Source organism: Limulus polyphemus, unplaced genomic scaffold, assembly GCF_000517525.1.
Source record: "Limulus polyphemus unplaced genomic scaffold, Limulus_polyphemus-2.1.2 Scaffold10577, whole genome shotgun sequence".
NCBI lineage: Eukaryota > Metazoa > Arthropoda > Merostomata > Xiphosura > Limulidae > Limulus > Limulus polyphemus.
In genome coordinates this window covers 7,050-17,383 of record NW_013676187.1, presented here as the reverse complement: position 1 = coordinate 17,383, position 10,334 = coordinate 7,050, and the positions used below count along the sequence as shown (strand labels likewise).

Genomic DNA, 10,334 nt, shown 5'->3' with positions numbered 1-10,334 from the left:
AGACTCTAGGGTTGTATGACAGTTTTGTATGAATAGTTTAACAAACTTATTGTCAGAACACTATTAGACTCTAGGGTTATATGACAGTTTAACAAACTTGATATATTGTCAGAACACTGTTAGACTAGGGTTATATGACAGTTTTGTATGAATAGTTTAACAAACTTATTGTCAGAACACTATTAGACTCTAGGGTTATATGACAGTTTTGTATGAATAGTTTAACAAACTTATTGTCAGAACACTATTAGACTCTAGGGTTATATGTCAGTTTTGTATGAATAGTTTAGCAATCCATATAGAATACCTACATAAGATCCCAATGCTTTCATATTTTTGTAATGAGTAACCTTTTGTGGGTTCAAATTTAAAAGGTATTATAATTTTCTTTCCTTAGTAATCGTTGGGTTGGTAGACAGTCTAGGGAATGCTAGTGTTTCCTTTTACTAAAAGTGAAGTAAGGTGTGGGATAATGTAATATTTTTTTTTAGCTGATTGATACTCTTTTAAAAAAGTTATAGGTAAGACTTTAAAAATTGATCAAGTCATAACCACCTACTTTGTATCATTTAATGTCATCCAGTTTCCTTCTTGTGTAAGTGTAGTTTTGAAACTTCCTGACAAATCACTGGTTACCAGGAAATGGAACTCCTTTCTTTTTGCAATTAGTAATATTATCAGATCTTGTGATCACTAGCTATGATGTAACTATTATAATTTTCTCTTTATTTTTGTTTTGATAAAATAATGTTTGTTTATGAAATGAATTAATTTACGATGATTGGAAGAGTAGACATAAAAAGTGTATTGTTAAACCGGAAACATTTCCTAGGGTACGGTACGTATTTAGGGAATATCAGATTCCATACAAATTTATTGCTCTCCTCATGATAAAAGATGTAGATTCAACAACTTGAAGAGAAATACTTGAAAACAAAGCTACTTAATAAATTAAAACAATATTAGTAGTGTTTACGTTTTCTCTCACAGTAACGGACAAAATTCAATTCCATGTTTCCATTGTTTACCAATGTTTGTCATTGTGATAACTTAACTTTTATTCCAACAAAATTGATGTTTGTTCTGACTAAACTTTCTACTAAATACCATAAAAAAACATAAGCTGTTAATGGATGATTTTTTGTGACATTCATTTAATTCTATATGCCTATAACTTCCCAAAACATAATTGTGTATGCATGTTTCTTTTTCTTCTGAGTTCTAATGTTTGAGGTGGCAGTAAATGTAAAACTGATTTGGCTTTTGAGCAATAATTTGTTAAAGGACATTTTTCCAGAAGAACTAGAGTGTATATTTTGGTAAAGGACATTTTCCAGAAGAACTAGAGTGTATATTTTATCCTTTACCAAAATATACACTCTAGTTCTTCTGGAAAATGTCCTTTACCTATTTTCCAGAAGAACTAGAATGTATATTTTGGTAAAGGACATTTTACAGGTGAACTAGAGTGTATATTTTTGGTAACAATTCATTGAAATTTGATCTTTACTGCTCATCCTGCTGGAATCTTTTAAAAACTACAGTACTAGTATTTAAAGGTCAAATTCCTCCTGTGCTGAGAATATATTTAGTCACTGATGCTTAATTTGGCCTGAAGTGGATGAAAATGGTGGTATATTGCCAGTATGGATGCCAGTTTATTGTAAGCCTAGTTACCAGCTGGTACCCATCATACACTTTGGGTTAAATATTTTGCTCAAGGACACAACTGCAAGCCTCAAACACACCACTATCAAACTATGAGTCCAAAGTGTGAAGTCTCAGTACTAGTTGAGTGTTGTATTACCAAGTATGTCTTATTGTTAAAATTGTGTAATACAATAATAAGAAACTTGCCACCAATCTTTTCATGGGGACCCTTAGTTTGAACCCAAATAATTTTTTCTTTTCTTTATGAACATGTAAATATAACTCGTATATATATATGTATAGGATAATGTTACTGACCCTCTTTATGTCATTTCATTGTAGGTCGGGTGTGGAGGATCCTGAGAAGATTGCATCAAGGTTGATCAACACCCTAGTCACATCCTTGGCTTGGATGTTTGATAAAATTGGTGACCTGCTACAATTAGAAAGATGCTTGTACCTGTGTTAGTAAATTTGTTATAAACCAGAACTCACTTGTTTCAAAAACTCGATTTGCTACAATTGCATGAATGCTTGTCTCTGTGTTAACCAAATTGTTACAAACAATAACCCATTTGTTTTGCCTGGGCTTGTGAGCCATGAAGGTCAAGTACAAGATTCAGTGTGCATGGCTGTTGGTTCTCTCTATATTAGTGAATGTCACAGAAGCTTGCTGGGGCAGACCATCACAAATCATTGGCAGTAAGTTTCTGACATTTTTATAAAAGTTCTTTTCCTGAAGACAAACAAAAAGGTTTTTCTTTACATCAGTGTGTTAGTTAATTTTGAATGAAACAAGAAATTAATGACGATTTCTTATTTTCTGACATATTGTTTTAAAGGACCTCATGGTTCTTAAGCTATGTTTACCTACCATATTGTCCCTAATTAACGCCCCCTCTCAATACTGGTAACTGATAAATGTCACGTAGGCCACGACTTTCCCACCTTTCCTCACCATAGCAGCAAACTTCAGACTCTTTGACGGTGTGATCAAAGGAGGTTATCCGGTACAAGGCAGGACTGCTTCACGGGATTTTTTGACACTTAAAAGCAATGATTACCATATTTACTGCGATAGAGACCACTGATATTTATAGCAAAGTTAAAATAAATAGACTATGTGTACTATCACTTATTATAGATGTATTTGTTTAAAATAGAGGTATTATCATATGACCCAGTTAGTCACTAATTAGAGCACCCCCCCTGCAGTTTGCAACGCCCCCTGGTGGTATTAATTAGGGGCACTGATAAATAGCAATTTCTTTCACATACAGTATTATTACTCTGTTAGTCTTACCAGAAGTAAGTTATCTGGGGTTTTGGATTCCTGTGTTGAACAGATTTGTACTAGAACAAACAAGCTGTGCTGTTAAACAATAATGTTTAACAAGAGGAGTTTGTTAACACCTTTACGTATAAGTGTATGGTGTATAAGTAACATCTGATGTTTAACAAGAGGAGTTTGTAAACACCTTTAGGTATAAGTGTATGGTGTATAAGTAACATCACATATTAGAACAATGATGTTTAACAAGAGGAGTTTGTAAACACCTTTACGTATAAGTGTATGGTGTATAAGTGTATGGTGTGTAAGTGTATGATGTATAAGTAACATCTGATGTTTAACAAGAGGAGTTTGTAAACACCTTTAGGTATAAGTGTATGGTGTATAAGTGTATGGTGTGTGAGTGTATGGTGTATAAGTAACATCATTGTTTAACAAGAGGAGTTTGTAAACACCTTTAAGTGTAAGTGTATAAGTGTATGGTGTGTAAGTAACATCACATATTAGAACAATGATGTTTAACAAGAGGAGTTTGTTAACACCTTTAGGTATAAGTGTATGGTGTGTGAGTGTATGGTGTATAAGTAACATCATTGTTTAACAAGAGGAGTTTGTAAACACCTTTAAGTGTAAGTGTATAAGTGTATGGTGTGTAAGTAACATCACATATTAGAACAATGATGATTAACAAGAGGAGTTTGTTAACACCTTTAGGTATAAGTGTATGGTGTATAAGTAACATCACATATTAGAACAATGATGTTTAACAAGAGGAGTTTGTTAACACCTTTAGGTATAAGTGTATGGTGTATAAGTGTATGGTGTGTAAGTGTATGGTGTATAAGTAACATCATTGTTTAACAAGAGGAGTTTGTTAACACCTTTAGGTATAAGTGTATGGTGTATAAGTGTATGGTGTGTGAGTGTATGGTGTATAAGTAACATCATTGTTTAACAAGAGGAGTTTGTAAACACCTTTACATATAAGTGTATGGTGTATAAGTAACATCATTGTTTAACAAGAGGAGTTTGTTAACACCTTTAGGTATAAGTGTATGGTGTATAAGTGTATGGTGTGTGAGTGTATGGTGTATAAGTGTATGGTGTGTGAGTGTATGGTGTATAAGTAACATCATTGTTTAACAAGAGGAGTTTGTAAACACCTTTACATATAAGTGTATGGTGTATAAGTAACATCACATATTACAATATGAAGAATAACATTTTGTTTTGTTAAACCAGAAACCAATTTTTAGCTTGAATATCTATAAATAACAAATTTTATAATCATCAAATAAAGATACTGCAGAATAATACAGCTAATACCATTTTATGATAATAATAATAATAACAGGTAATTATAATGGAATTTTAGTGGTGATCATTGGAGTTTATACTTTGTATCTTTCTAGAGAATTTTTCATTTTGAGTTTGAACTGTTTTTTACATACGCACATGAATCCATTAGTTTTCTAAAATGTAAATCTAAACCTTTCTATTGGGCATTTCACAATGATGAATGTCACATCTTTAACATTACTATACAACACTCACCTGAAGCGAATTAATTATCTTTTTTGCCCCCTTGGGGTTGTTGTTACTAGTTTTAGCCATTTTATTGATGAACTTATATTTTCTTAAACTTATACCAAGTTCAGCACCATTATTTATTTCCATCTACATGTGTACGTATTCGAGAAGTAGTAGAACAACTTAACAACAGCTTATGGAAATGAATAAGAACCCTATAACCTGAGTGCTTTCGAAAGGCAGACCTTTCTTCTTCAGGGGCAAACAAGGAATCTATCAAGACTTCTTGAACCTACATGTTTTTCTAACATCATGAATTAACAACACCTACTGATTCTGGAAAGGGAGGTACAGGAAACCATTGGAAAATTTAACAAAATAGAAAACTTTGTGCCACATACAAGATTACAGTAGAACGTAAAGTAAATGGACATTATAGCGTTTAAATATCAACCTAATTTGTATAGGTATGGCACTATCAACAGACTTTATAAGATCTGCTGATCCCAAAGAAACCCAGGTTATGGAGTGTAGCCAATTCAGGACTTTCAGCATGATAATTCACACCTAAAAATAATCCTTAATAAGATTAAATATAAAGATGAGAATAATAACAGGAGATCAAACTGGTTTTTACAAGTGATCAGGATATGGTAGAAGTTAATGAAGAATATAAAGTACAGAGTTGGAGCAAGTAGAGGAGTTCACTTGTGGTATGAGTGGAAAAGGGATAAACCAAAGGATGACAAAAACAGCATTCTTCAATCTCGAACGATTGCTCAGGAGCGATGTCACACTAAAACTGAAGAAAAAAACCACTAAACTTTTACTGATGACTAAAAACTAATAAGGAAGTATTGGACAGGACAAAAAAACTGCTTGATTCATGTAGAAACCAGAGGATAGTTAGGATTTAGGGAAAGTTGACCGAGATTCTGATTGGTAAAATAGAAGAAGGAGAAATAGACATAGTTAGGCAGAGATTCACTTGACTTGACGACTTTAGAAAGTAGATTGCAAATGAAATGTTTGAATCAGAAAAGTTGGAGCAGAAGTAGAAAACAGTGGAGAGCCTTAGTCTTCAACCCTCAAAGTCTCCATGGTTGCCATTAGTGACGAGATGTCTACCTGTTGATATATCATTTTGAACTTTGTTTTTAAGTCCCTTGACAATAAACATAAAATATTTAAGTCGTAAGAAAGAGAATTATAAAAACATTTATTTTCTATTGTGGTAAAGGTGATAATGATTGGCTGATCTATCATGGTAAAGGTGATAATGATTGGCTGATCTATTGTGGTAAAGGTGATAATGATTGGTTGAAAGTTACTTAACTGATTCTGTTATGAATATATTAACTTTCAAGTGAAAACATCACCTGAAAACGTTTTTTCCTATAGCTAATAGTCTAGAAAATGTTTTCCTTGTAGTTAATACTAATAATTGTCTTAAAAACGTTTTCCCTGTAGCTAATTGTCTACAAAAATGTTTTGCTGTAGCTAATACTCTAGAAAATGTTTTTCTTGTAGTTAATACTAATAATTGTCTAAAAAAATGTTTTCCCTATAGCTAATTGTCTACAAAAATGTTTTGCTGTAGCTAATAGTCTAGAAAATGTTTTCCTTGTAGTTAATACTAATAATTGTCTACAAAAATGTTTTGCTGTAGCTAATAGTCTAGAAAATGTTTTCCTTGTACTAGTAGTTTCGTATGGTGTACTAGTAGTTTCCAAATTCTGTTGGAGGTGAGTATCCGGGAGTAGGACTGATGTCCTAGTTCGGACACCGGGTGAGCATGTTTTGGTGTGACGAGGATTTGAATCAGCGACCCTCAGATTACGAGTCGAATACCCTAACCACCCGACCATGCCGGGCTTCCTTGTACTTAATAGTCTAAAAGACGTTTTCCCTACAGCTAATAGTCTAAAAAAATGTTTTGCTGTAGCAATTAGTCTAAAAAAAATGTTTTGCTGTAGCTAATAGTCTAAAAAAAATGTTTTGCTGTAGCTAATAGTCTAAAAAAAATGTTTTGCTGTAGCTAATAGTCTAAAAAAAATGTTTTGCTGTAGCTAATAGTCTAAAAAACATTTTCCCTATAGTTAATAATTTAACAAACATTTTACCTATAGTTAATAATTTAACAAACATTTTACCTATAGTTAATAATTTAACAAACATTTTACCTATAGTTAATAGTCTAAAAAACATTTTCCCTATAGTTAATAATCTAACAAATGTTCCCTATAGTTAATAGTCTAACGAATACTATTAACTATAGGGAAAACGTTAGATAGGGAAAACATTCATTCGTTAGACTATTAACTACTATTAACTATAGGGAAAACTTAACGAATGTTTTCCCTATAGTTAATATGCAAGAAAAGTTGTGCTATAGTTGATAGTCTAACAAATGTTTTACCTATAGTTAATAGTCTGTAAACAATTTTCACATAGTTAATAAAAAAAATATTTCCCATTGCTAATAACCTATGAAAAGTTTTAGACTGCCCTCTGTTGTCAATAAAATATTACTTTTTACCAATTTTTCTTCTTTTTCTTTTTGCAAGTACTTGGATAAGTTTTCTTAACATTTGATAAGTGAAATCAATTCTTCAGGGTTTCTGTTACTCGCGTTGGACACGCAAAATTTTGTCCGATTGGGCATGTACAGGTTTTTGGAAATATTTTATCCATGCAATATAATGATTTTTTTTTCTCACTCAAAGCTCAGATTTTTGATAAAATAATTTGAATAATTAAATCTCTGTGTGAGAAACAATGTCAAATGTAAAGCCTACTCTTTTGTAAAATTTTTAAGATGCTTGTTGGTTTCCAAATAGTGTTAGTTACAGTTGATGTTGACCTAAAGTTATTTACCTTAATGTTAATATCCATTGTTTTCTCAAATTATCAGTAAGATTAGAATGTACAAATTTTTAAAACTGGACATTTCTTTTTCAGATCTAACAAATGATTACTCTCTAGTGGTTGGGTCTACAGTAGACTTGAACTGCACATTACTTCAGCACAAAATCTCCCTAGTGAACAAGGATCACAAAAATGAAACATATTTTGTTAATTCCACACACTTGTTTTTTCGTTTCAATAACAAGACTGTAGAAGAGGAATATATTCATATCGTGGATCCTTTAACTGCCCGTCTTCAAGTTCCTAATGCAAACATTGAACAAACTGGAAAATATTACTGTAACTTGAGGTTACCAGAAACTGAGAAGTCTACAACCGTATGCTTAAGTAACATCTATGTTGGATGTAAGTTTCTTGTACATAGCAATTCTGATAGAAGTAACGGTAAACTGTAAAACAAAGATAAGCATTGTTTTGTTGTCGTGGTGTTATTCTGATTTCCATTAGCATTGTGACAATCATGGATTTTGTGTTATATTGTAATTATGTGTGTCATTTTCTGGATTCCACATGATATTGTGTATGTTATATATATTGTGTGTCATTTTCTGGATTCCTCACGATATTGTATATGTTTTCTATATTGTGTGTCATTTTCTGGATTCCTCATGATGGTGTGTAAGTTAACTATATTGTGTGTCATTTTCTGGATTCCTCATGATGGTGTGTAATCATGATGGTGTGTAAGTTAACTATATTGTGTGTCATTTTCTGGATTCCTCATGATGGTGTGTAAGTTAACTATATTGTGTGTCATTTTCTGGATTCCACATGACGGTGTGTATGTTATATATATTGTATGTTATTTTCTGGATTCCTCATGATGGTGTGTAAGTTAACTATATTGTGTGTCATTTTCTGGATTCCACATGACGGTGTGTAAGTTAACTATATTGTGTGTCATTTTCTGGATTCCTCATGATGGTGTGTAAGTTAACTATATTGTATGTCATTTTCTGGATTCCACATGAGGTTTGTATGTTATGTATATTGTATGCCATTTTCTGGATTCCTCATGATGGTGTGTAAGTTAACTATATTGTATGTCATTTTCTGGATTCCACATGATGGTGTATATGTTATATATATTGTATGTCATTTTCTGGATTCCTCACGATATTGTATATGTTTTCTATATTATGTGTCAATTTCTGGATTCCTCATGATGGTGTGTATGTTATATATATTGTATGTCATTTTCTGGATTCCACATGATGGTGTGTAAGTTAACTATATTGTGTGTCATTTTCTGGATTCCACATGATGGTGTGTATGTTATATATATTGTATGTCATTTTCTGGATTCCTCATGATGGTGTGTAAGTTAACTATATTGTATGTCATTTTCTGGATTCCACATGAGGTTTGTATGTTATATATAAACAGTATGAACAGACATTATACTTATTCTATAGACTTTTTGATTTTATTCTCTATTTTTAGATAAATGCACAAAGTTGATAAGTTGGTTAAGTGTGAATTGGGTTTCTAAATCGGCTATGTACAGGAATGTGAAAAAGATACACACAAATATTTAGAACAAGCAAGACACAACTTCCGTATAAATTACTTTTAATACACAATGAATCTGTGCTGAAAAACTTCCCATGTTTTCTGTTCGATAGATAAACCACGAGAAGTTAGCAGTTTTTCTTGTCTTAGTAAAAACTTTGAGAAGCTGACTTGCTGTTGGCGGCCACCTACGAATCCTGTCCCAACAACTTACACTCTTAAAAGTCAAGTGATAAGTGGGTGAGTTTGATTTTCCTGTGTTCCTAAGATCTTTTCCTTTTAATTTTTCTTGTATCTGATATTTCCGTCAAGCTTAATGCAAAATATGTCTGCTGCAATCAAAGTAACTAGTACGTAAGGTTTAGATTTAAAAAAAGTTTATAGGTAGTTAAAAAGTTTATTAGTTATTTTATATTTTTTAAATCATTGCTTTTCTACTGATAAAGTATATAACAACTTGTACTTCTCTACCATGCTTGCAAAGCATAATTATAATTATACTTATCATAAGACATTAGTATTAAGCCTATTACAATTTTAAACACTACATGGCTATCTCGTCTGTTAGAGATTTTTAATACTTTTGATATGAGTTTATTGTAGATAACTATGTAAGTATCTTGTGTGCATAAAAAAAGACATTTTTAATTACTTGAAATATAAAAACATAATTGTTCCTCTATAAAATATATTTTTAAAATATAAGTGTTTTATTTTCTTTATATGGATTATGTGTAAAATTAAAAGGTTTTCAACCAAATATAAACTAGTCATGATGATGGTGTTGTTAATAATTAGTACTATCAAAGGTTCGAATCTTCAAAGGTCAAAATCTACCTTTTATTAAGAATGTTATGAATCAGGCTACTCGCTCAGGAAAATAAATTCTATTGAAAGTTATTCACTTGTATGATTTAAAAGTGAGACAAATTTTTAAAATGGTGCTATGTATTGGTTTCAGAGGTTCTCTACTAGGGTATGGTAAATGCCCAAACACCACAAGAGTTAACAACACATGTTGTCAGTGGGGAGTGGACACGTCTCCACCCTATTACAGAAATCAAGAACAGTTGTGGTTCACTTTGACTGGACACAATCGTCTTGGAAGTATCACACAGAATATCATGGTAGACCACTATAAATTTGGTATGTTAAATTTTTTTTAAGATCTAAGCCAGAAGAATTAAATATTGTTTACAGAGTGAAGTTTTCAACAGCAGATCTAAGCTAGAAGAACTAAACATTGTTTACAGAGTGAAGTTTTCAACAGTAGATCTAAGTTTGAAGAACTAAACATTGTTTACAGAGTGAAGTTTTCAGTAGCAGATCTAAGCTAGAAGAACTAAACATTGTTTACAGAGTGAAGTTTTCAGCAGCAGGTCTGAGCTAGAAGAACTAAACATTGTTTACAGAGTGAAGTTTT

The 10,334-nt window shown here is 31.9% G+C and overlaps 1 protein-coding gene across 1 annotated transcript in view; it reads left to right on the top strand.

The window, feature by feature from the left end:
• Window positions 1-2,004: 2,004 nt before the first annotated feature.
• Window positions 2,005-10,334, top strand: part of LOC106476439 (cytokine receptor-like) — a gene marked incomplete at its 3' end in the record, with an annotated part of 14,809 nt that continues 6,479 nt past the window's right edge. The window contains exons 1-4 of the mRNA XM_013937097.2: window positions 2,005-2,352; window positions 7,433-7,744; window positions 9,025-9,151; window positions 9,873-10,057. Coding sequence (XP_013792551.1) covers window positions 2,250-2,352; window positions 7,433-7,744; window positions 9,025-9,151; window positions 9,873-10,057 — 727 coding nt within the window. The remainder of the gene's footprint in view (window positions 2,353-7,432; window positions 7,745-9,024; window positions 9,152-9,872; window positions 10,058-10,334) is intronic.